We start from the raw sequence: 27,833 nt of genomic DNA, 5'->3' as shown, positions 1-27,833 counted from the left end.
TTTGGCAAAACATTATTCTCGAGTTTTATTCACTAAGATCACGTACTTTACACTCCTAATTCTGTCTTTATAATATATTATGGCTTTTTCATCTCTAGTTTGTTTCTCCTTTTTCTACAAGTAAAAAAAATCAATGCAAAAGTGAAGGCTTACCTACCATTATTGTTGATACTAATTTGTTCAATAAATTTACATCATGAACTGCAGAAGCCATTTACAATCTCACATAGCTACAGATGGAAACTCGACTCCATTTGAGAACCGACCCTCATCGTCGGCAACCATATCATTTCCCTGTACATCAAAGCAAAGGTAGTATGTACATACCCACTAAAACTAATTTGAATTTGACGAGGAGAATTCAATGACGATGAAAAAACCTTTGTACAATCTAAGCTGCATTATTCACCTCAGTCTCACAAAATTTACATCATTCATTCAGTACCACCACGAGAACAACGTTTTCTAACAAAATATTGCTTTCTAACATGGACATGTTTAGGAACATGCTGGACAAATAAGAAAAAAAAAAAAAGGGAAAAGAACTTTAGATGCAGCCTGGGTCTACTGCACACCAATGAAAGTCTGTCATGCCACAAATTTAAATAAAAACATTGGATTTTTTTTTTTAAATTTTTGATTTGTTTACTAGGTAAGGAAATGAGTTGCATGAGATTAGGACTTTAGAAATAATGGAACAAAATGGTAAGCGCATTATCCTTGTCAATGTTGTACACATCCATAACATTCAAACAGAAGCAAAGGATCAACACGACAAAGAGTTCAAGTGAGGATCATTGGAAAATACCTTCAGATTTCTAATAATTTCAGATTTTGAACACTTCGTTAATTCATCAACATCACAAAGAATTTTCGCTCCACAGCCTGGAGCATCCACTGATCCAACAGATTCTCCATCAACCAAAACAGCCTTTATGCTGTTACTTTCTGGAACCTGAGCATAATGACATTTTATAAATATTTTTAAAAAGAAAAAGCACATGTTCAGGAACTCATGATTTTGAAATTAGAAAGATAGAAATTCAATGGAGAATAAACAAACACATTGCAACCGTAAATGTGATACCTCAAACATAGCTTCTGTCAGAATATTTTCTAAAATGGATCTTAATCCCCTAGCACCTGTGTTCTTTTTCATTGCTTTCCTCGCAATCATCCTTAAAGCATTCTCGGTGAAATGTAATTCAACCTGCAAAAAACTTGGAGTAAACACTACTGGATTTACAACAAGTTCTTAGAAACCTATTCTTTGTTTTTATTTTTGAAATTGCAAATTTGGTCCCTATGGTTTTACAAGTAAGAATTTGGTCCCTATGGTTTGGAGAAAGTTAGGGACTATTCATGAGGTTTTATCATACCATAGGGACTAAATTCTAACTTGTAAAACCATTTTGATTAAATTCTAACTTTCTACACACCATATGAAACATCTTTGTAATTTTACCTTTTATGTACTCAGAAGAAACTTGGGTTAACATTTCATATATGTAATAAATGCTTGGTTCATTAATAATATTTTTGTACTAACATCATTCTATTAGGCATCCAATTGTGTTTCAATATAGCAGAAGAAAGAAGAAAGAAAATGCACGTGTTTATTGAGGGTGACAGCCCGTTAGAAGATAGCAGCAGTTCACCCCGAGATTGTTCTGAGCATTTACATTATTCAACCCTTAGATTGTCCCGGTTAGAAGATAGGGGCAGTTCACCTTGTGATTGTCCCGAGCAATTACATTATTCCACCCAGAGATTGTCCCAAGTTATTGAGGGTGAGGGCACATTAAGTGTTAGTAAGGGGAAGTTACAGCCGGTTAGAAGATAGCAGTTAAATAGGAAGGGAGTGGGAAAGATAAGGTTGTTCAGTTTTTGGGTAGTTTTTGGTTTCTGCACTCTTCCTTGAGAGACAGGAAAGGCAGAGAAGGTTATGTTTTTTTTACTTAGGTGTTTGTATGATTGAATTCTGAATTGTTTTGTTCAACAATTCTTCTTTGTAAACTTTGAAGCATTTTCAATCAAATTAGAACACAATTACTTGGTGTTCTATCACATTCATTCTAAAATACTTACATCATTCATTCTAAACATCTTCTTGTACTGTTTCCCAAGTGCATTTTTTGGTTTTGTAAGAACCTATTAAAGAGAAATAACGATGAAGAAATTTGTTATATCTTCCACAGTTAGTAACAAAACAGAGCAAAGAAATAAGTAAAGATGACCCAAAAGTCTAGACAAACCTGGACAAGTTGATCCTCATCCAAAGCTGACAAGCTCACTAGAATTGGACATCGTCCAACAAATTCAGGTATGAGACCATAAGTAACAAGATCGCTACTTTCTACCTAAAAGTTAAAAGTCCATTTCAGTAGTTGAATGAAAACAAACTGTAGAATGGAGGGGAACAAATGAAGTAAATGAAACCGTTCAGGAAATGCCAAAGGTAAGATAACAAAAGTAATTCATAGTGCAACAATTTAACTTTTGGTTTAAGGTCTCACATTTTCGAGCATCGAAGATGTCACTAAATCTTCAGTCAGTCTAGCAGTTCTCATGCTAGCACGAACTGGAGCCCCAAATCCAATTGAGGAATCATGCTGCCTGCAGAACGAGAGTTGATATTCAATTTCCATCGATGGATTATAAAGGGGAAAAAACAAAAATTCATTGGTTGTAACAAAGCAGTTCTGTACCTGTCAGAGATGCACTTCTCCAAGCCAACAAATGCACCACCACATATGAAGAGAATATTTTTTGTATCCATCTGCCGAAGATGAAAAATGATTCACATTAAAGATTATGCATTAACAATTTTAAAACAGTGTTGTCCGATGTAATTTCAGTCTCTCTGTTAATACACTAATCCCTGCCTCACAAAAATAAAATAAAATATTTATTAATCCCGACTTTTAAAGAAGTTATATATGCATGTTTTTTTCCTTTTTTCTTTCTTTTTCCTTCTTTCTTTCTTTATTTTTTTTTTAATTTTTAGTTTTTTTGAAAAGAATACAAGATTTTTCACTAAGGTGTTGAATTTCCTTTTCTCTTGTATTATTATTTTTTTATTTATGTCTATATTTTTTTTCTTATTTGTGTTGGTCTTTCCCTTAGGTACATTAATGTAGAGGAATAATATTACATTATTTTTACTTCCCATTTTTAAGTTGGTATCCGAGCAGAAATAACATTAAAACCCTAAAAACACTAATTTTCTTAAAAACAAAAAAACCCTAGTTCTGCCACCGCCGCCGCCGTCCTCCTCCATTGTCGTCACCAGCCCTTCAGAGTTTGCCGGTGAATGTGAAGGTAGCATTCAAATGTGATTGCATGTTATAATTATATCAAGGAAGAAAACCAAGAAAAACAATAATAAATTGCAGTTCAACTCCACCTGAATTGTATCACCTCGAGGATGCCTTCGAGCACCTGTATCTGGAACATCCACTACCTGAAAGAAAGTAAACAGTTTTGAAGTAAAATGAGAAATTCGGAATGATTTTTGTTTCTCTTTTTTCTTTCTGGAAGAAGGAAGCCAGCCAATATTAAAAGAAAAAAATACAGTGGATGACAATAAAACAAATACCTCGCAAGATCCAAGAAAAATACAAGGTATTACAAATGAACTACTTTCTACAACAGAAAATGAAAAATATCACTGTGAAATTGAATACCCACGGTTCCTTCAAGCATTTTCAGCAGTGCCTGCTGGACACCCTCTCCAGATACATCTCTGCCAGAGTTTATGCTCTCACTCTAATAAGAAATAAAGCAAGTTAGGACAAATTTGATAAATTTGACAACGACAGCCTGTAGAACTTAGACAATTCACAATGCAATACCTTCTTAGTTATCTTATCAACTTCATCAATATATACTATCCCACGTTGAGCTGCTTCTACATTGAACTCTGCATCCTGTACAATTAAAAGCACCGTGTATGGAATGAACAAAGGTAAAAGGATAAATTAACCAAAGCATGATAGTATTCAACAAAAATATTGAAAAAAATGTACCTGAGATTTCACATAGTTCCTCGAAAGGTATAAATAAATAAATAAATAAATAAATAAATAAATAAATAAATAAATAAATTATTAGGCGCAGTTCAAAAAACCCGATGAACTTGAAAACTTAACAACTCAGCCTGTATAGATTGGTTTGGGTTCAATTAAGTCATTTTCTTTATGGGTTGAACTTGTGACTTGGAGTAATCTACGAAAGCACATCACCACTGAAGCACCCAACCTTCATTATTAATTAAGTCATTTTCTTTAGAGATCAATTAAACCAAAACTGTATGGGTTGGATGGGCTTACTTTTTTCAAGAAACAATCAAGCACAAGAAAAAATGAAAGAATAAAAAGCATATAAAAATCTGGGCCCAAAAAAAACTCATTAAGTGTGTTCCAATTAAGTAAAATGTTATCTAGAGAGTCATCACAAATAGTCTTCGAAACCACAACTCAAAAAATAAAAAATAAATAAAAAACCTCACCAATTGTATGGGTTGGGTTGAGTTGGTTCATGAGTTCACCAAAAATTAGTTTAACTTGAACAAAACAGAAGCGAATATATTATTTAGTGTAAAGATATTTCCTTAGTTTATGAAATACATATACTTATAGTTCTTTTTAGATTATTTAAAACAATTCTTAAAAATAGCTTCTCACATATTCGGAATTTAATATTTCAAAATACAAATATAAATGGAGTTAATAATCTTTATTCTATATTTGAAAATAAATAAATAGATGTTTTGGAGATTGGCATTTCACTTCTTTAAAAATAAAAAATAAATGACTAAATGACCCAAATAACCCAAAACCAACCCAACCTAAATGTTTCATGATTGGACAGAAGTTGGGTTATTATTTTAAACGGGTTGTCTGTCTTATTTTAATATCTTTGTAAAGCTTTCCCTGAATAGAAGATCGACCACAACAGGTCTCTTCTATAGGATTACCATTTTATTTCAACTTGTCTAAAGGTATTTTCATCTGCTCCCTTTCTAAAGGTTTCACGGGCCACCCAATTCAGGATATCGTCTCAATTGGAAATTGAAATGCTTTTATGTTTCTCTTATTTAAGACTAGATGTTCTTAGTTAATGTTTTGTTATTCATTTTATGGTCTTGTTTTCCCCTTTAGAGTTACTTGACTTTTAATCATAAATTCTATTTGAACAACAAGCTTTGGATTTTTATCTCAAGTTCAGCTTTGTGAAGTTCCAGCCCATCTGAAGTCATTGGTAGCCGATTGCAATCTGATTTTAGGCTAATATCGAGCAGCATTCTTTGCTAGCGTGAAGATTATTTGAGAATGTAAATTGTGTTATGGAGCACGTGATTTTTGAAAGAACCATCAAAGATGATCCTAAGTTGACCAGATATGAAGCCATTTTCCAGCTACAACAACAGCTAAAAAACAAATTCCAAACGGAAGAGATCAAACTAAACAAAACCATAACCGAAGAAATCTAAATACAAAGCATAATGCAAAATTCTCTCATAAAGAACTAATTTGAAACTAAAAACTTGCAAGAAGATGCAACCAGTTGCCTCGAAACTGCCTAGCAAAATTACTCTAGAATCTAGAGGAATCTCAAAAAAGTCTTCAACTATTTCAGCATCGGCATGAAGGATTTACTGACTGAAGTTTGTCTAACATTGAGGAGAAACACATTAAATTGCTGAAGAATCAAATTAGAACAATTCCACGACTAGATACTATTGATTTTAAATGACCTAGTATTTCACAAGACAGGCCAAGAACGAGTAGCAGAAGGCAAATTTGCAGACCTTGGCTCTTCTTCACATTGAAACAAGGCATTGAGATCTATTTCTAGCGGCTCAAAATGTTTATGACTTTCAAGCTTGGTTGACCTATCCAAATGCTCCAATTCCTCAGTACTAACGCTGAAAGGGGAGTCGAAAAAGGGCTCACCCTTTTTTGGATTGATTGAGAGGGGTTTTGCTTGGAGAGCCCTTCAGAAATTTTACCTTGAACTCAAAGTACTTAAACTAGGTAGAGTGAGGATGATTAGAAATTGACTTAGAAGAATGGGTTGGGGCTTGAATTCAGGTGCAACTAACTTCCAATAAATCAGAATTAGCCTCTCGAAACAGCTTGGAGTTGCTGGATTAAGCGAATGAAAGAAAATGGGCACTATTTTCCTTAAGCAAAACGGGTACTTGATCTTCTAAAAACTCGGCTTTTAAGGAACGTTTTGCCATAAACTTCTTTGATTTTTTCTATCAGATAAAATGCTTTGGAAATGGCTTGAGGTATGTGGTAAGATCTTAGCATATTTCTTTCTTTTTAAATTTCCTTTAGAGCCTAACTTTGTTTAGGAATAAAGAGAAGAAGAAGAAATGGAAACTGAAGATGAAGGGTTGAAGGATTGAAGGAGGAGTGTTCGTTGAAATGGGAACCACATTGTCTTTCTTTAGGAAAAATAGCAGATGAAATAATTTCAGATTTTAGCTTTTTGTTTGAAGGATTGGAGGAAAGAGGCTAACCAAAACGTGGGCTGCTGTCTGGTTGAGGAGACTTTCTAGCTGTAAAAGAAGACACAGCCGGAATTTTCTCTTTCTTCATTGGTCTCTTCAACTTTCTCTGTCTTGTTCCTTTCAAAACTAAAATTCTTATTCTCTCTCCTCCTTAAGTGTAAACCTGAACCCTAAAAAAACTTAAGCCTTTTTTAAGAACTTGGAAGATAAAGTGTTGTTTAGAGTTAAAAATAGAAAGGGGTTAAAAAGTGTCATCGAAGGTATGTCATGATTATTGGAAAAGAGGAAGTTTAACAAAGTGCCAGTGAATTGAAGATAAGCGATCGGGTTAAAGGTAAGTGACCGGTTAGGAAGGTAAGTGATCGTTTGAAGGTTGAAGCTGAGTGATCATGTTAAAAGCTAAATGATCGAGTAAGAGGTTGAATGATCGTATAGACGGTTAAACAATTCTGCAAGAGGTTGAAGATCATATAGAAAGTTAAACGATCACATAGGAGGTTGTAGGCAAAAAGAAAAATAAATTTAAAGTTCTCAGGTAGTGTTTGGACCGAAAATCCACGTGCTCTTTGCATGTTTAAATTAAATTTCAACAAGTTGGAGGTGTTAAGCATGCAAGAAATCAATTTTCGACCGGAGAGAGGTGTCAAAAGGGTTAAGCATGTTGAAAACAGATTAATTAAGTAAATTTTAAAAGAGTGGTATTTCCATTACAATTGGAAAAGTTTTATCAAAGAGTTTAGTTTGCACAGAAGAAGTTGCTGGATGAAGAAGAGCTGAAGAGGCAGAGTTTGAGCTTGAGGAAGAAGAAAAGGTTAAGGTTTAAAGGTGGTTGAGCTATCTCAGTTGATTTTTGGAATTGTAAGTATGATTTTGGTTTATTTCTTGATCAAAGAGGGATTAAATGGATTTATTTTCCCTTTTTCAGGCCAAGAGGAGATTAGACAAGCCTATAAACGGAGGGTCTAGGCTACTATTGTTGTGAGTGACAATGATTTTAAGTTGATTTTCTATGCATGATTTGTTATAAAATGAACTAAAGCATGTTTTGATGAATGAATGCTTGAGTACTGATTTACAGAGTATTTTCAAAGCATGGGTTTAGTAATGTTTTGACAAAGCATGTATTTGTTAATGAGTTTGTTAATGAGTTTACTAAGGAGATTTACAAGTAAGCATGTTTAAGTTAAGTTTCCAAAGTATTTGAGATGAAGAATGATTTTAACATGCATTAGACTATACCCACATGGTTCTAAGATGTATAGCAACCCTTCGGAAAATATTGCCAGTGCACAGAGGTTCCTTTGACGAGTGTACCTATGTCCATAACTGGTACCTATTAGTGAGATGAGGCTTCTACAGATATCTATTGTTCCACCATAGTGAGTGAGGGTCTGTATGAATGCTATAGGTTCATTCATTATTTACAATTACAACGAGCGAGGGCACTACTGATGCCTATAAGTCCGTATCGTAAGTATCGTATCACAGGAAGTACATAGTTAACATCCTCGTGATTTTTGTGATATAGCAATTGAATGAGAAAGTTAGGTTAAACTGTTTAAGTTGGTATTTATTATGTTAAAAATTTAAGCTTAAAGATTTAATGTTTTAAGAGCCATGTTTTACTAAACGGTCACTCACGGGGCTATTTAACTCACCTTTTCCAAATGATTTTCCACTTTTCAGGAATAGATCATGATCCGAAAACCTAACCGTTGTCTCCAATCTGTTGTGCAATTTTGTTGATAGTTTTGTTACTTTTGGTTAGTACTTAAAGTTAAGTCATGTCATGTACCTAAGTTTAGGATGAAGGTAGTCAAGATGTTAAGTTCCGATTGGTTTGAAGTATTTCGGTAATCATTGGCATTTAGCCTTAATCAATTTTGAAAAATTATGTATTGAAGTTTGTTTAATCATTTATTATTATGTTGATCCGCTGCTTAAGTGTTAAATTGTTTAGTTTTGCAAAAGGTTTACTGGTCAGGGTCAATTGGTGTTGTTCAAATGGGGAGCAATATTGGTTGACTTCACGCCGTCTCTCGGGTCGAGATTAGGTGATCCAGGAGGGGGTGTGCCATTAAGTGTGGCTCTTTGAATCCAACCATGTTCGCACTGCTTTCATTGAAGTCCAAATTTAAAACCACTGTCGCTTTAGGGGAGGTAATTGGGGCTGACGAGGCTAAATTCTGGCGAGCTCCTTGTTTCAAAGCTTTAAAAGGATTCTTTGTATATGAAGGAAATTTTTGGATTGATCTTATATATTCCACCCCTCTTGGGAAGAGTGAATCATCAACAACTCCTTCGTCTTTTAAATTTTAGTTTAATCGCTGCAAGTCAAATGGGTTTGAAAAATCTCAAATGATAAGGCCCTTGGTTAATGAAGAGGCTAAATCTATTCAAAATCACCAAAGTGTAAGAAAAATTTACCTCGGTTGAAGTCTATTATTTCTACTATAGCTGGTACAAAACCACATTTGTTTCTTTTTACTAGATTCTTTGCTTCGGAAACATTTAGAAGGTTAAGCATTTCGAAAGCAATATTTTCAAGACCTCCAAAGTGATCTCCTATAACTTTGAACGTCTGATTGCTCCAATAACCAAGAGCGGGTCTTTTATTTTAATTCATCCTCCAATAACAGATGGTCGACTAGGTTTTCTTTTGCTCCATTTCTCAAACTTTAAATGAAGAAGACCCATTACTTGCCATAACTCTTCTTTTTCAACAAACTCTTCTAGAGATCCTTCAAATAATTTAATCAAAGCATTCTCTCCAAACAATGGATTAATGATTATTTTTTATTGAAAAAGATCCTCAAAGGTTTCTCTAATTTCCTTCCAATCATCAAACGCAAATACTCCATAAATTATCGAAGGTTTCTTTTAAAACTTCCAAATGTTGAATCACCTAGTGCTGAGTTGCACTCTGAAATTTTGAGGTTAGAACAGGGGAAGTAGTGCTATGTTTTACCAATTCTTGAACATCACCTTCTCAGCATAACATGCCCCTAATGACTTGGAAAGAAGCTGCAAGGAGGTCTGAAGATGTTTTACGTACCAAATCGAATAATCGTGCTTCATCAAGAATCTTTCCAACATTTTGTGAAAGGATTTGCAACCCTGTCAAGAGACACCATAACAAATATGGATGAAGGTGTTAAAGGACCCTTCCCTGCACTCAGAAAAACCCAACAAAATGCAAGAAACAGAGGCAGCACTCTGTGGAATCTTTATTTATGTAAAGGGAGAAAGTTCACAATGAAAGCTTAGACAACACAAGAAGATAGCTAACTAAGAAAAGAAAAGCAACATAATAACCAGCAACCAAATTCCAGCAATTTGAGATGCTGGTGTCTCCCTGCAGCCTCCACATCCACAGCAGCTTTTTCTCTACCAAAAAACATGCCCTCAGCAATCCCTAAACATTCCTTAAATTAATCCCTTTCCTCCAGGGGGTCCCCCTCCCTCAGTATATTCGTTATTCGTTTTTTTCTTGGGCCGGGCTGTCTATATGGGTATTGGGTTTTCTTCCCCTACGTTTGTAAGTATGTACGATAGGGGGTCTTACAATACCGGTAGGTTCGAAATTCACCTTGTCCTCAAGGTGAAAAGAAGGATATTGTTGGTTCATCGCATAAACGGATTCCCACGTCGCTTCACTGTCAGGCAACCCCTTCCACTTTATTAGCCATTCGTTGGCTCCAATTTCTGTATTCCAACGGATTCCCAAAACTGCTTCAGGTTCGACTTGTAACTCAAATTCTTCGGTCAACGCTGGTGGTACATGCTGCACTTGGTGTGAATTCCCCAGCTTCAATTTAAGTTGCGATACATGGAATACATTGTGGATTATGGCCCCGGGAGGAAGATTTAGACGGTAAGCTACTTCTCCAATCTCCTCAATGATTCGGTACGGCCCGTAGAACTTTGGGGCTAATTTTTCACAACGTTTCCGTGCTAATGACCGCTGTCTATAGGGTCGCAACTTCAGATAAACCTCATCTCCTACCCGGAATTTCAGTTCTCTACGATGTAAATCCGCCTGTTTTTTCATTCTATTTTGCGCCATCATTAGATTCTCCTTCAAGGCGCTGATAACTAAATCTCTTTCCTTCAGCAGCTGTTCGACACTGTTGTTGTTAGACTTTCTGTCTCCGTAGCGCACTAGCGGTGGGTGGTCGGCCATATACTACCTGGAATGGTGTTGTCTTCGTCGATGCATGGAAAGTGGTGTTATACCACAACTCTGCCCAAGGGATACATTTATGCCATTTCGTGGGCTGTTCGTTACAAAAAGAACGTAAGTAGGTTTCTAGGCAACGATCTACCCTTTCCGTTTGTCCGTCGGTCTGCGGGTGGAAGGCCGTACTTCTTTTTAAAGATGTCCCCATGGCTGTAAACAGTTCTTTCCATAAATAGCTTAAGAAAATCTTATCTCGATCAATTACGATTGAATTCGGTATTCCATGTTTACTAATGATCTCCTCTACGATTTTTTCTGCCACTTGCTTCGCTGTAAAGGGGTGTTTCAAGGTGATGAAATGGGCCATCTTACTCGATCGGTCCACTACAACCATGATACTGGCTGCAAGAATCAGATTGGGTAATGGCAATGGCTGCAACAATCCCGCTGGAGCTAGTGCTTCCGTTTTATTCCTTTGACAGATTTCACATTGTTCTACATACTTCTTAACGTCATTTTTCATGCCCATCCAGTGTATCTCTCTGTTCATCCTCTTATACGTTCTGAGAAACCCCGAATGACCCCCTAACACCGAGTCATGGAAGGTGTGAAGCAGTGATGGAATAAGAGTGGAATTTCTGGACAGAACTAATCTTCCCTTGTAGAGTAAGTTACCCGATTTCCATTGGTAGTTTGCTTTACCTTCCGGGTTTTCCTTCAATATGTTAATGATGCCTTGCAATTCCTCATCCTTTTCAACTTCCGCTGTCACTATTTCGATATCAAACAGCCCGTGGGCTCTTAAAGAGCTAAGTTCGGCTGGCAGCTTCACTCGGGATAAGGCGTCGGCAGCTTTATTTTGTAATCCGGGTTGATACAAGATTTCGAAATCATATTCCAACAGTTTTGTTAACCATCTTTGGAACTGTGGCTGCACCTCCCTTTGTTCCACTAAAAATTTCAAGGCCTTCTGATCTGAAAGAATCGTGAATTTTCCGCCTAGCACGTAATGACGTCACTTCTGTATAGCCATCACTACCGCCATTAACTCCCTTTCATAAATGGATTTCGCTTGGGCTCGGGGAGATAATTTCTGACTAAAGTAGGCTATCGGTCTGTTGTTTTGAGAAAGAACAGCTCCCAAACCTGTCCCTGAAGCATCGGTTTCAATGATGAATGGTAAGGAAAAGTCTGGAAGTGCCAACACCGGTACTGATATCATCGCCTGTTTTAACGATTCGAAAGTTGTCGTAGCGTCATCACCCCAATGGAACCCATTCTTCTGTAGTAATTTGGTCAGTGGTGCCGCAATGTTTCCATAATTTTTGACGAACCTCCGGTAGTAGCCCGTCAACCCAAGGAACCCTCTCAGTTCCGAAACGTTAGTGGGTTGAGGCCAATTCACCATGGTTTTCACCTTCTCACCATCGGCTTCTACCCCCTGTTTTTGATATCCAATGGCCCAAATAATTAACTCTTGAATGCCCGATCAAGCACTTCTTCTCGTTGGCAAATAAACGATTGTCCTTCATCACATTAAAAACTACTCCTAGATGCTTCTCATGTTCCGTAATATCCTTACTGTAAATCAGTATGTCGTCGAAAATACTAGTACAAATCTCCGCAAGAATGGCCGAAAAATCTGATTCATTAAGGATTGGAAGGTTGCTGGCGCGTTGGTCAACCCGAATGGCATTACCAAAAACTCATAATGTCCCTCGTAGTGCGAAACGCCGTTTTTCTCAATGTCTTCTTCCTTCATCCAAATTTGATGGTAACCGGAGCGTAAATCTAGTTTTGAAAGAACTTCCGCTCCGTGCAGCTCATCCAGAAGTTCTTCGATGACGGGAATGGGGAACTTATCGGCGACAGTAACCTGATCCAACTTGCGATAATCAACACAGAAGAGCCATCCTCCGTCTCGTTTTTTTACCAATAACACTGGGCTGAAGTATGGGCTTCGACTGGGTCTGATAATACCCGCTTGAAGCCTTTCCGATACCAATCTTTCTATCTCCCCTTTCTGTATATATCCATATTTGTAGGACCGTACGTTGATTGGGTTTTGTCCTTCTGGAATCATTATTCGATGATCCACTGCTCTCTTCGGAGGTAATCCCTTGGGCAACTCAAATATGGCTCTGTTTCTTGCCAGCAGATTTCTGTCTGGATTCCTCCCCTTCCTCTTCTTTTTCACTTTCCACTCCCGAGTCTACTTCAATCTCAATCTTTTGAAACTCTATTAAAAATCCCTGATCCTCTTCTTCCCATGTTTTGGAAATCGTTTTCAGAGAACACTCCGCCTTTGTCAGTGACGGGTCACCTTTTAATATGACTTGCGACGTTCCAGCCATGGTCATAGACGGCCAATGGATTTCCATAAATCCTGTAGTGCTCAGCCATTGCATTCCCAGAACCAAGTCAACTCCTCCCAATTCAATCACTAAAAAGTCAGCCACTATTGTTAATTCAGGTAATTTGACCTCAACCGTTTTGCAGATCCTATTTCCTTCCAACGTTGTTCCATCGCCGATAGTCACTCCAAATTTATTCTTTATTTCAAGTGGCAAAGCTAACTCCTCCACTACCCCTCTATGAATGAAATTGTGTGTCGCCCCACAGTCGATAAGAATAATTACCTCTCTACCTCAAACCGTGCCTCGCAATTCGTCGTTCCTTTCGAAGTGAACCCCAGAATGGTTCGAAGTGATATTTCGAACCCACCTTCGATTTCCAGAGATCCCAGCTCCACCCCTTTAGCTACGTCATCTTCCTTCTCCTCTTCAGTTCCCAGTTCTTCGTCTTCATTCGTGATAAAAAACATCAACTCCTGGTTCGTTTTACCCTTGCACCGATGTCCCGACGAGTATTTGTCGTTACAACGGAAACACAACCCCTTGTCCAGCCTTGCTCAGAACTCGCTATCTGATAGTCTTTTCACCGGCGGCTGTGGTTCCCTTTTTACAAAATTTCCCTTGATCGGTATCGCAACCTGTTTCATTGCGAAATCGGCCCGTTTACCATCTTTATTTTCTAAATTTGTTAGGACCTGTTTTCCCTTATGGGCTTGGGCCCCCACCACAGTTGGCCTATTACCTCTTCAATCATTTAGGGCTAACTTAATGGCCAGGTCTCGATCACTTACCATTTGGGCTTCCCGTATACACTCTTCCAACGTCACCGGATGACGGCTTTTAACTTCCGCCTGCAAGTTGGTTTCCAACCCGGTGATGAATGCGTCGATCAGAACACTCTCTGCCATTCCCGGCAACGGTGCCGAGTACTCCAAAAACTTCTTCAAATAATCACCGTACCCGCCGTCCTGTTTAATTCGTATGAGACGCGCTCCTAAACTTCCTTCTCCTGGTGTCTTAAAATGTTCGAACATTCTTCTTTTGAGGTCCTCCCACGACTTCACCTTCTTCCGATTATTACTCCAACAAAACCAGTTCACCTCGTCCGACCCAAAACCGACTACGGCTACCTTCACTTTCTCCTCATCCGCCAACTCATTGATGTCAAAATAATGTTCGGCTCGATAGATCCAAGTTTCTGGGTTTTCTCCATTGAATACTGGTATCTCCAGTTTCTTGTACTTACTCCTGTCCGACGACCCCACGACGAAGCCCGGTGTCATTTCTGTCTCCCTTATTTTTTCTTTCCCTTTCAGTCCAGACCCATCGGAGGCACACGATTCCTCCCTGAGTTTCACCCGACTGCATTCCTTAACTTCCTCCTTCAGATTCTCCATGCTTTTAAGTAGACTCAACATCATTTCCTTCAACTCTCTGATTTCCTTTTCATTCATGTCCAATCTATCCTCCCACTCCTTCTGAGCCATAAGCTCGTGTCTTCCCCAGGATGTTTGTGGCTCTGATACCACTTTGTTAAGGACCCTTCCCTGCACTCAGAAAAACCCAACAAAATGCAAGAAACAGAGGCAGCACTTTGTGGAATCTTTATTTATGTAAAGGGAGAAAGTTCACAATGAAAGCTTAGACAACACAAGAAGATAGCTAGCTAAGGAAAGAAAAGCAACAAAATAACCAGCAACCGAATTCCAGCAATTTGAGATGCGGTGTCTCCTTACAGCCTCCATAACAGCCTTTTCTCTACCAAAAAACATTCCCTCAGCAATCCCTAAACATTCCTTAAATATTACCCTTTCCTCCACTGGGTCCCCCTCCCTCAGTATATTCATTATTCGTTTTTTTCTTGGGCTGAGCTGTCTATACGGGTATTGGGTTTTCTTCCCCTACGTTTGTAAGTATGTATGATAGGGGGTCTTACAGAAGGATAGATTCTTGTTCTTCTTCCAAGCTATACACCTCATAATCCAACCTACTTTTGACCTAAATTTTAAGAAACTTCTACTTCCAAAATCATAAAAACCATTTCGAAAAAGAAAATTATTCCCAAGGCCACACAAGAATTTAGAAATCTCCTTCAAGAACCATCTGAAATGCGTGTCTGATAATGACAAGATGTTTCGAGCTTCAACTTCTTCTATATGGAAGCATTCTTTGTTGAACCAAATACATTAAAGGGCGTTCACTACTTTACATCTTCCTACTTCCATTTTCACAAAAACCAAACTGCCACTGAAATAGGGATTGACAAGAAGAAACAAGCTCTAAGGGACTTACCAGAGAAGAAGGATGAGGAACGCTGAAGGAGAAAAGGGGGCCGAAGTGTGGTTAGGGATGAAAGGAAGGAAGGGAGGAGAGAGGAGAAAGTCATGAGAGATTGGAAAGTGTTTGGAGAAGCTTATTGAAGATAATTTTGGAATAAGAGTTATAAAAAACCATGATGGGTGTGCTTAATATTAGTGTAAGCAATGAAGAGCTAGAATCTTTAGGGGTTTTTAACAAGAAGAAGTCGTTCCGCTGGTCATCCTTGAGCGAGACTTCGGTAAACTATTCCGGGAAGTTTTGTCATCAGAAGATGTTACGTCAAATGGCTTCCCCTTTCAACTAAGGCTAAGATATATTCTCCTCAAGATTGATTATTTAGTTGTGTTTCAGAAGTCATCATAGCAACTTGTCAGCTCGTGTAGTTAATGGATCATATGTTCTTTCGTTGGTTTCAAAATAGCTCAACTTTTTCATTTTTGTCCTCTTGAGATGCATCTTCTTCAAGCACTTCAAAGATTACTTCTCTTCCGGTTATGGTTCTTTGAAGTACTTTTGTTTCCTTTCCCAACATTTCATTTGTATCGACTGTTTTTTCAGTTGCTGTTTTGATTGTTTTTCTGCCTTGTTGGGAGTTTGTTAAACTCTTGGCCCTCGTTTTGTTAGTCCGTGTATTTGAATTTTGAATTCTTTGTCCCTTGGAGATTCAATTTCATTTGTATCAACTTTGAGCATTAATCTCATTTCATTTATAACAATGAAGAGGCTCATTTCCTTTTCAAAAAAAAAAAAAAAAATCATAAATTCTATTACTTAAAAAGAAAAAAGGGCTCTTATTTTTTAACACTTCAAAAACTTAGTAGTTCTAGAATATAAAATTAAATAGACAAACTGTACCACAGTTGTGCCCTTTTTTAAACCTCAGAGTCTATCTACCCAGGACCCTTGAGATTTATAGAAGGTGGTTGAATGATTTGAATCAAAACTTAGATTTTTTCTTGGTTTATTGTCACTTATTACTCCTTTACTACCTATATGGAGAAGGTTTGTTCTTTCTCTTGGCGCAAAATTAAGAACCTTTTTATTCATTCTAGCTTATCTTTCTCAGTCAGTACTTACTAGTCACTAATTGGTGCTCTTTAGTTCATTTAACAATGAAATGTTTCTTTTTCTGAAAGCAAAAAAGACTTAGAAAGTAACTAAGACAGGAGGGAAAACAAATAAATGAATACCAGAAGGAGCTTGTATAATATCGATTCCACATCTTCTCCGACATAACCTGCCTGCAAAGGAGAGTGAATTAAAATCTAGAGCCAACTGAAAAGGTGCTGCTTGGTAAAAAGAATATGACTAATTTTGATCAATACAATATGTTGAGATGATTGAGGCTCGATTCCTCCGAACTAATAATTATATCCATTCAGATCCTGACTTTTTCAGGAAACATATCACTTGATTGGTACTTCTTATCGATAACTTTCAAAAAATCATTCAATTAGCTATGACAGAGGAGAAACCAAAATAATAAAAAGGGTTCAAATTACACCAAGACAGAAAAAGACACATTATTGACAAGAGGAGAGCTTAGAAGTAGTGTTCCTTGTTTTTTAAGATACAAGAATTCCTCTCAATCCAAATAGAACACAATAATTCCTCCACCCTGCCCTTTGGTTGTCCTTTTGGCTCTTTTGCTGGTTTTATGAATATGTTTTACCTGTTTCTATCTATAAAATAAAAAAGAAATTAAAAAAAAATCTTTTTATAGAAACAACTGCTTTAATTGATTAAATAAAATGAAAGCATGCAAGGGCATTAAAAAAACCGAGCCCACAAACCCCTTAGATACAAGGTTTCTATCTAAGTAAAATATTACGTAGAGAATAATTAAAAAAAATAAAAATTGAGACCAAAATTCAAAGAGAAACATGAAACGCTCAATTGTTTCTCTTCCCCAAAGGCCGCACAAAGCACACAGCCCAGCATCCCAAAGAAAACGCCCTTTCTCTTTGAAAGATGGATGGAGGAACTCTGATCAATCATTAAACAAACATTCCTCTACCAAGTGCGTGCAAAACTGAACTCCATAAGAAATCATTGTGCACAAAACTAGAAAACTGACACTCCCAGAGAAGATGCTCAAGGTTTCCTCCGCCTTCCGACAAGGATACAACACCAAGGACCCGAAGATAAGGCATCTTTCTCTAAAGCCTATACTTTGTTTTTGGAATCTTTATCCTCCATAAAACTTGCCAAAAAAGAACTTAATTTTATTTGGAATCTTTATCCTCCATAAAGCATCAAAAACTAGCTCAACAACGAGAGAGGGTCAATTAAAAACTGAAAGAAAAGACTACAAGATAAGCCCTCCAAAAAAGGAATCCACACCCGAACATCCTTCCTCTCCTGTCTAAAGTCAAATTCTCAATCAAGGAAAGAAAAGAAGTCACCTCTGACGCTTCCCAATTGGATAAAGACCGATGGAGCCCCAAGGAGAACGAGACTTAACTCCACGAGTAAAACCTAGTTGCCGTTATCATTGAGTCAACGTCTACCGCCTACCACCATCAGTACCATCATTAGGACTCATGCTTACTTAGGGCTAATTATTGGTGCAGCACCATCTTTAGTGCCATCTCTTTCTTTACCATGATCTTGCAACTAAGAGCTGGAAGGTTATTCTTTAAACTTTATTCCTTTTTTGTTAGTTTGAACTTTTTATATGGCTTGGTGTAAAGCTGTAAACCAAAGGATACTTCCTCTTTGCTCCCTCAAATTCTCTCGTCCACGACTTCTAGGAAAAATTAGGGTCCTCTGGGAAAATGGCAGAAAGACTTTACTTGCGTTGCTCAGGATTGAAATATATAATCAGACTTTTTACAAATTTCTATAAATCCTTTTGTAATTTCTGGTAAATCGTACAGTATACAGCCCCTGCCGGGTGTGCTCTTCAAAGGGGAGGCGATTTTGTAATTTTGTCATTTTCTTGATTAACTTGATTAGGATGGAGATGTTTCTCATACATATCCCCTTTTCATGTATGCTGTTTTGGTTTTCTTGATGAAGTGTTCTGTTTATATATAATTTAAAAAGAGAAGAAAATGAGAAACATAACACTGACACTAACAAGAAAAGAAAAGAAAACTATCCTGAAAATGCACTTGCCTGAGTTAAGGCAGTAGCATCAGCTATGGTGAAGGGCACATTCACCACACGAGCAAGGGTTTTTGCGAGTAATGTCTTCCCTATCCTTAGAGATTCCATGAATGGTTAAGGAAAAACCTCTAACAAATTAAGGCTCTTTGGACACAAAAAACAAAGAAAGAAGAAAATCAATCGAACCTGAGCCTGTAGGACCCATTAGCAACAGATTACTTTTTTCCAATTCCACAGTTTCATTATCATCATTCTCCAATTCAGTACCCAGCGATCCTTGCCCTGATCTAAATACAAATGGAGACACAAACTCAAAGCCAAGCACAATCATTAACATCACAGAAATATTTTTCCCTCAGAAGAAATACTTTTTTTCTTTAAATATGGCTATTACAGTGAACTCCATAAACATTGATAAGTAATATTAAGCATGTTTAAATTATATTTCAGGACTGCAAAGTGACACAACTAGACAACTCTTACAAACTAACGTTTTCTGCAATGAAGAATGATATATCCTCTTATAGTGGTTGTATACTGCCACAGAAAGCACCTGAAATATTAACATTATATTAATCAAAATGATAGATTCACAGTAAAATAAAGGGACCAAAAGTTTAACAATTCTAAATAACACTAAACTTCTTACTGGATTAAGACCCATCCTTTCATCCCAGTGTACACAGAGGTGGAATAAGCTGGGACTATCAGGAAGGTCAATTTTTCTTTTCTTTAAAGGAGATGAAACTTTTTATTGAAGTAATGAAAAAAATGCTAACGTACAATAAAACCATAAACAAAAAAGGACAAACAAACAAAATGAATAGTCAAATAAAATACAAATTAGCGACTCCTATTTCTGCATCTGGTTTGATGAGGGTAAGTTCTTCGTGGTAGATGTGGAATACAAAAATACCCTTGCCATTAGTCAACTAATTCGTGGATCAAATTTCAGAGCTCCTTGAAGGATAGAGTTCTTCTTTCTTCATACAGAGGGCTAAGGATGATGCTGGGGTCGTCAAGATTTCTAAATTTTTAGGCACTTCAGGATGGGTGATGAGATGTATCATTTGGCCTGAAACCATAGGACGTTTTTTCATACATATCCCAATGGTCTGAAATTGCAGGGGTGGGTTTCATTTGTTGAAATGTTAAAAGGTTTTTCCCTCAGATCAGCAAGCAAAGAAGATTTGAAGACGAAGAGTTCTGGGATGACAGAATTGCCGGCTCTGCCTACGAAAGTCGTCACAACCAATTTGATGGATTATTAGAAAGAGGACAACAATGCTACAACTCAGCAAACCCCTATCTCAAGCACCAATAAAACAGAGTACTACAAAAAATCAAGGTCTTCAATCTTATTGGATTCATAAGAACAGTTAAGTGTTCAGAGAAGACTTCAGCAGCCAGTGGGTCATTACCCATTTGTTCCCTTTTAATGATTGGAAGGACATCGCAAAAATCTTTTAATGATTGGAAGGACATCGCAAAAATCTTGGAGGAACATTCTCATTAAAAAATTTGCATCAATCCATTATTACGGATAAAGCTTTAATCAGAGCTCCACTATGCAACTTTGAAGAGTGGGTAGAGAATCCAGGTAAATAGCAGAGGTTTTGGTCATATCATCTCCTTCTTGAAAAATGCAATAGCTTCAAGCACAGTCAACCAGAAGTAGTTAACGGTTACGGGTTATGGAGGCTGGATGTCTATTAAAAACTTACCGTTGGATTATTGAAGTATTTATGTGTTTAATGTTATTGGAGCACATTTGGTGGACATGTAAATATTCCTTTAGATACTTCAAATACGACCAACTGTTTGGAGGCTAAAATCAAGGTTAGTCAAAACCTGTGTGGTTTCTTGCCAACAACGGTCAAGTTAAGAGATGAAAATCGGGGCAATATTTTTCTCAATTTCGGGGACTTCAAAGAGCTGGAAGACCCGAAGGTCACTGAAGGAGCATTATTCTTAAAAGACTTCACTAATCTGATTGATTTAGTGAGACTAAATTGAGTTCTTTTAGATGAAGAGGAAGATTTGAATATTTTGAAATCAGAATGGGCCTTCCTTTCTTCCTCACTTTCCAAACCTTGATTCTCAAGGAATCCCTTCAAGGCCTTGAAAAACAAAGGATGATCACGGAGGGTCAGGTGAGTCTTCATCTTCTTCTCTTTGGAAAAATCACTTTGGTGGAAAAAACCGAACAGGAGCAGCAAACCAGTCGTGAATTCTGTTGAGGAAGTCGAAAAGTTGCCTTCAATGATGATAGAGAAAAATACAGCTATGTCCTCTATTCCGCCCAATGAGAATTCAAGTCTTAACAAGGTAGTTATTCAGGATTTAAAATTAATTCTCGGTGTTTCACCCAAGAAGGAAGCCCAAAAGGCAAGTGGGCCCATCCCGTCCAATCAAATCTCGTCAGCAGCAATTCATTGTCCCCTGTTTTCTCGGATCATTCCGCACTACCTAAAATTACATTATCAAAGACCAACAAAGACTACACTGTCAAGGGAACAAGTAATTCTTTTTGTTGGAATTAGTGTGCTTGCCCAAGAAAAGACTTACCCTAATTTCCTTTCCTTTTTTATCGTAAGCTTGTGGTCTATTTATTTTTCCCTTTATATCTTTTGTTCATATGAGAAAATAATAAGAAAAGGAAAATCGTGGTTTTTCTCCCGATACTCGAATTTCCACGTAACTCAATGTCTATTTTCTTTTACCTCTTTTAATATGGTATCAAAGCAAGGTAAAGACGAAACCTAGTGTAATACCAAGGTCAATTTTTGTTTGAATGAATTCTCTCTCTCAATGTGAGAGGAGAGTTTATTGACGTAACTTCCATACAAAGTTAGTTATTAAATAACTAACTAATTAGTTCTAACAAACTAAAACAGTAAAACAGAAAAAAGTAGGCTTTAGTTGTTTAAGTAGTTTGTATTACATCATTCCACCTCCTAGCTTTAAACTCGTCCACAAGTTGGGTCAGTAAGTTAGAATCCATCAAGAGCGTGGTACCTTTCCAAGACTACGATGTTGAAATGTTGATTCCTTCTAGCAGCTCAAGCTTGTAGGCATTTGGCTCGTATTTAGCTAGGATTTTACAAGGACCGATCTATCTGTCCATTAGCTTTCCGTAGGTTCCAGCTGGGAACCTTTTCTTCCTTAAATGGGCCATCGCTAGGTCACCAGTTTGAAAGTTGACTTCCCTTCTCTTCTTTTCTTTCTCCTCTTTGTAAGATTTTGTAGTTTTGGTTAGATGCTCTAGGACTTCTTTGTGGAGTTTATGGATGCGTTCGGCCATGACTTCAGCTTCATCTTGAAGTTCTACTTCCTTAGGTAGATTAGTTGAATCAAAGGTAAGCCTCGATGCTTTTGTATAGATGACCTTGAAAGGACACTTGCCTATAGTTCTATTCCTCATGTTATTAAAGGCAAATTCGGCTTGTGCAAGGTTCATATCCCATTATTTAGGATGAGTCCCACTTAGGCATCGAATCAAGTTCCCTAATGACTGGTTAGTCACCTCTGTCTGGCCATCTGTTTAGGGATGTGTAGTAGTGCTGAATTTTAGGTGGTATCGAATTTCTTCCAAAGAGTCTTCCATAAGTGGCTTAGAAATTTGACATCTCTATTGGATACTATTGTCTTAGGAATCCCATGAAGCCTTACTACCTCCCTACAGGAGAGGGTAGCCACATAAACTGCATCAATAGTTTTCTTGCAAGCTAGAAAGTGGGTCATTTTAATAAATCTATCAACAACCACCACTACTGCATCGTAGCCTCTTTGAGTCTTAAGTAGGCCTACAACAAAGTCAATTGATAAATCTTCTCATATGTTTTTAGGAATTGGCAGAGGTGTATGAAGGTTAGCATTCCTTGAAGTCCCTTTTGCCCCTTGACAGGCTACACATCTTTTAACGAAATTGTTGGTGTCTCTCCTACCTTTTGGCCAAAAGAACCTTTTGTTAAAAACATGAAGTCTTGTCTCGACCAAAATGGCCAGCCAATCCTCCCGAGTGAGCTTCTATTATCAAGGCTTCCCTTAAGGAAGTATGAGGGACACAATAGGTCTCCTTTAAAAAGGAAACCTTTAACTAGGTGATAGTCTTCTTATCAGATATGGTTAGAGCAATTGCTCCAAATCTTCAGCATTTTCATACAATCTTGGGAGATGGTTGAAAGCTACAATCTCGGCTGGAAGGATAGCCAATAAGGTTCCTTTTCTATTTGGTGCATCGACAACCTTATTCTCTTTCCCAGCTTGATGTTTGATGGTGAAGTCAAAACGCTGGATGTAGGAACCCAATGAGCATGAATCTTGTTGATGCTTTCCTGTGCTTGTAGATATTTCAAGGAAAAATGGTCAGTGAGGAGAATGAGCTCCTTGAATAAAAGGTAATGCTCCCACTGCTTTAAGGCCCTTACAAGAGCATATAACTCTAGTTCATATGTACTCCAAGCTTGTCTAGAAGAGCTTGGCTTCTCACTAAAGAACTCCACTGGATGTCCTCCTTAAGATAAGACTGTCCCAATGCCAGCTCCACTAGCATCTACTACCACTTCAAAGGGATTACTGAGTTCTGGTAGTTTAGGCACTGGTTGGTTGTTAAGCTTCTTTTTTATTAAGTCAAAGCTTCTTTGTTGATTCTTCTCCCATGAAAACCCACCTTTCTTTAGGCAATCAGTTATTGGGGTTGTTATGGAGCCGAAGTTTCTAATAAATTTTCTATAGAATGATGCTAGCCCCCTAAAGGCTTGGACTTCCTTCACTGAATTAGGAATTGGCCAATTTGTCACAACTTCTACTTAGGCTTCATCCATTCTTATTTGATTTTCACAAATGATAAAACCTAGGAATGAGATCCTTCTTGTGCAAAAAGTACATTTCTTCAAATTGATATAAAGTTCGTTCACCTTTAGGGCTTCAAAGACTAGCTTTGGGTACCGTAAATGTTCCTCTTCATTTCTATTGTACACCAAGATGTCATCAAAGAAGACAACAACAAACTTATTTAAGAAAGAATGAAGCATTGGATGAATTAGATGCATGAAAGTGCTTGGGGCACTAGAAAGGCAGAAGGGCATCACTAGCCACTCAAATAACCCTTCATTTGTCTTGAAGGCAGTCATCCATTCATCTAATGCATGTCTATTTTTGTTTGAATGAATTCTCTCTCTCTCAACATGAGAGGAGAGTTTTATTTATTGACATAAATTTCATACAAAGTTAGTTATTAAGGGCCAGTTTGACAACATTCCCGTTTCCAGTTTCCTGTTCCTTGTTTCTCGTTCCTTGTTTCTTCTTTTTTTAGAACAAGAAACGAGACTACGAAACAATTTCCAGCTTCAAGAATAAGATTATTAGGTTATATTTACACAAAAGAAAAGGTTAGAAAAGCCCTTTAGCCTGGCCCAACAATTATTAGGTCATATTTTTTTAATTTTATCTTTTCAAAAAATTTTCAAGCCGATTTTCTCCAAATTCTCGCTGTCAACCCTTTTTGCTAACTTGTTATGTCTTATGGCTCTAAACTTGCATTTTGTGATGTTTTAAATTAGAATACTTATCGGTATGTTTATATGCATGATATATATTTAATTTATTTTACTAAAAAATTGACGTGTCCCCGACGTGTCATGTCCTACTTTTTTGAAAAATGGCATGTCATCGTGTCAATGTCGCTGTGTCGCATTTCGGTATTTGTGCTTCCTAGGTGAAAAGAGTAATTGTAAGAGATAAGGATGAGATATGTTTCAACAAAAAGAAGAAAAATTACCGGAAAATAAACCATCTACCCAAACTTCCAAAACCTAAATATTATATATTCTTTGACCAGTAGAATGTGGAAAAATAGTTAACTTTTGGGGTCTGTTTGGAAAAGTTAATGGTTTGCCTTCACTGATAAAATTCTGTTAAAACATATTCAGTTAAACAAGGAGAAAAGAACGAACCCAAATTCAGTTACTCTGGGGAGGAAGCAATTCTCACAACTACCTACGTCATATCTTGAATTTTAGAACTCTCATTAATTGTCTTAAAAATGCTTTTCCAGCATCTCACATATATTTTGATTTACCTCTCAAAAAAATTTTTGGTGCCAATGTGTAAAAGTCATGTCCACATGCCCAACCACTTTCCACCCAAACTTAATCATATGTATTAAATGCATTTTCTTGGGATAACTGTCAAGTAAAGAATAAATTACAGATGAAAAAAATTGTAGAAACAACTAATTTCAATGAAAAAAAACAAAAACTAAAAAAATACAAGGGCATAGAAAAAACCCAACCCTCAAAAACCTCACTAAAGAAAGGGCTTGCAACAAAATAAAATGTTCCCTGCAGAGGGATTGCAGAAGTCTTCAAAATCAAGGTCCAAAGAGAAACATGGAACTTCACCAAGTGCAAGCATCATTAGGGTCCTTCTCAACACTTCCAAAGACTTCGTTATTTATCTCCCCCGAAATATTATGTTCATTCTGTCTGATCCTAACGTATAGTCATCAGAAAAGGCAATCGAAGTTGTACCAAATACCCAATTGCAAACTATATCCCATATCAAAAATTGGCAAAGTTCACGTCTAGTAATTAGGATAAATACTTGGTTGTTTCAAGGAATATACATGAGGCTTTAGAAAATCCAAACTGGAAATTAGCATTTATGGAGGAGAAATAATAGAGTTACAAAAGATAAGAAACGGGTAGGTTGTACATGGGCTTTTTAAAACAGAACTGAGCTTTCATGGATATAATAAAAGGAGGCTAGTGCTCGGAATACAAAGAAGCCATACAATATTGTTTATGGTAAATGGGACGTAAAGTTACCAAAGGATAAGAAACCATTAGGTTGTAAACTGAGAGATATAAAGTCAGACAAGTAGCTAAAGGCTTCACTTAAACATACAGTATAGACCATCAAGATTCATTTGCTCCTGTTATGGTTTACAAGAAAAGGACCATAAAACAAGAATCTGAACAAGAATTACAAAAAAGTCAGGAACTGCCCAAGATTAAGAAACAATCCCAAGAAGACATAGGATGTCCAACATTATCTTGCCTATGGAAAGAGGTTGCCACAACATCATAGGGAAAGGAGGCTACAGAATAGACCTTTTAAGTTATACTGGCAAGTATAAAGCTGAAAGCTGATAGTAATGGGTGGTTTTGCAAATCCTGAACAGGCAGCAAGTGGCAGCTCCAGAATTCCCTTATCAACATTATTAGGTTCAAAAGCCACACTCTGTTTTTCCATAACCCAGTGGTTGAGTAGAACAAAAGCAGTCATTGGTTATGGTCTTCATTACAAAACATAATAGGCCGCAAGAAGATCATGAGGAACTTTCTTTAGGAGAGACTGGAGAAACACCAGGCTTCTAACTTGGTCAGATGGGAAATTGTTTTGAAAATGATAAGAGTTAGGCAGTTTGGGAATTTGTAATTCGATAGTTCATAATGAGGTCATCCTAGCTTAGTGGTTGTAGTGTTTTTCCCTATCGCCCTTTCATACCATCATATCATTGCAAGCAAATATGGTGTTTCTTCCCTCTTAATGGATCTCATTTTGTGGGGCTAAGGACAAAGGCATGAATCCTTGGAAGATCATCTTTTCTAGTTTAATTCTTTTTTTTCTAAAGGTGAAATTCTTAACTGGGGATGGTTTATGTGCTCATTTTCTGGGACGATTTTTGGTTATGTGAGTCCTTTATTCATCTCCCATTACCGTCTATATTCTCCAGCATCCTACAAATCTGCTTCTGTATTTCTATTGCATTCCTTCTACCTTCATCAAGGGACTCCTTTTCCTTAACTCTGTTGTTCTCACGGAAATTTTCAGTGTTCCTTTTTGAGGGTGCTGTTCTCCAACTTCCTCATGGAACATTCTTCCAGTAGAATAATTTTTTCAACAATCACTCTTTTCTTCATCAATATCAATTTGGAGTTTTTTTGCAACTCCATGCTTATATAGAGATAGCAGTCCTTTAATCGCAGTGTGGTTCTATCAAGTAAACTTTTAGTTTCTAACCAAAACAGAAAAAAGAAGAGTACACCTCCTCGATTATGAAAAATACGCCACAAAATATAGTGTAGAATGTGCACAAAATATATACTTTTAAAAAGAAGTATAAGAAGCACAGTATATTAGCATATGACCCAAAACCAACCTTCTTGGCCTTTTCTTGTCCAACGACGAACTTATCCAGCGCCAGAGAAATTTCCTTAGGAGTTAGCAACTGCATTCCTAAACTGGCCTCATCCTTATGAACACCGTTACTCTCCACCGAACCCAGGTTATCATCGCCACCGCCACAGCTACCATTCTGCCGTGGTGGCAAGGCAAAATCATCAGCACAATTGGCGCCAATATCTCCTCTGGTAGGTTGATTTGATTCATTATCGGCATCATGATCTAAGTCCCTAGCGCCCTTAACCCTACCAATCTCAATAAAAGTTCCGTGCAAAGGAACCAACTTCAAGGGTCTAAAATAGAAAGCAGTTTTGCAATTAGGGCAGAGATTGAGAGCTTGATAGACGCCAGTCTCCCGACCGGTAATGGACAAGGGACGATTGGAGAAGATGACAGGCATTTGCTTGGAGCACCTTGGACAGTTGACATCAGCCCTAATGTAATCGTAGTCGGAGGCACCTTTCCAACTATGGCGTTTCTGGGAAAGCCAAAGGGTGAATACGGCGGAGCGGGGGGCGGCATGGGGTTTAGACGGAACTGGAGTTAAGAAGCGGTGGTGGAACAGGGAGTCGGTGGTGGTGATAGTTCTGATTGATGTGAAAAGCTTGATGAAATGGGTGTTGTTGAATCTGAATCGTGGAATCATAGTGATTTTTGGGAGTAATCTGATGGGATGATTGTATGGGTTTCGAAGTTTCGGGAAATTGGGAAGACGGAAGGAATGAGCAGCGCCGGCGAAAGTTGAAGTGGAAGAAACTTATGAGCTCTGACTGACACTGTGTGATCACATTTTCTCATGGCAGTTGTAGTTGGGACTGAAATGAAAAGGTGTGCGGTTGCCGCTTCAATACTGTTTTACGTGGTTTTCATGTTTGGGGGTAAGAAATAAAGAGTGGAAAGAATTAAGAAATAGGTTTAATTCCATTATTCTTTCTCTCCTTCCCTTTCTTTCTTCTCCTCCATCCTTCTCTCTTTTTTCTTTAGTTTGCTATTATTATTATTTTAATACTATATTTCAAAATAGAGTTATGCCATGTAATTGACGTTCACTGTTCAACCGAATTTGTAAAAAAAGATATATATTTGTTTCTCTTATTTCATTTTGTTTCAATGTTATTTGTTGGTCGTCGTTTTTTTAAATCGATTGTTAACGATA

The 27,833-nt window shown here is 37.4% G+C and overlaps 1 protein-coding gene across 6 annotated transcripts; it reads right to left on the bottom strand.

Moving 5' to 3' along the window:
- LOC103499373 (CLP protease regulatory subunit CLPX2, mitochondrial) lies at positions 1-27,567 on the bottom strand. Of its 6 annotated transcripts, none has more exons than XM_008462365.3 (15): positions 26,655-27,567; positions 18,979-19,040; positions 18,674-18,774; positions 16,567-16,617; positions 9,579-9,640; positions 3,855-3,929; positions 3,691-3,768; positions 3,407-3,463; positions 2,709-2,779; positions 2,517-2,616; positions 2,256-2,360; positions 2,089-2,151; positions 1,088-1,210; positions 809-955; positions 1-294 (listed from the first exon to the last, which is right to left on the bottom strand). In XM_008462365.3, the coding sequence occupies exons 1-15, from the start codon at positions 27,321-27,323 to the stop codon at positions 223-225; spliced, it is 1,836 nt and encodes a 611-aa protein (XP_008460587.1). In that variant the 5' UTR covers positions 27,324-27,567; the 3' UTR covers positions 1-222. The 6 variants fall into 6 exon arrangements, with proteins under 6 accessions (XP_008460587.1, XP_050947340.1, XP_050947342.1 ...); XM_051091383.1 differs by lacking the exon at positions 9,579-9,640 and adding an exon at positions 18,493-18,576 and having other exon boundaries at positions 16,567-16,613; positions 26,655-27,565; XM_051091385.1 differs by lacking the exon at positions 18,674-18,774 and having other exon boundaries at positions 18,971-19,040.
- Positions 27,568-27,833: the final 266 nt, after the last annotated feature.

This window comes from Cucumis melo, chromosome 10 (assembly GCF_025177605.1).
Source record: "Cucumis melo cultivar AY chromosome 10, USDA_Cmelo_AY_1.0, whole genome shotgun sequence".
Classification (NCBI taxonomy): Eukaryota; Viridiplantae; Streptophyta; class Magnoliopsida; order Cucurbitales; family Cucurbitaceae; genus Cucumis; species Cucumis melo.
The sequence above is the reverse complement of the archived record's forward strand: the minus strand, read 5'-3'. Positions and strand labels throughout refer to the sequence as shown.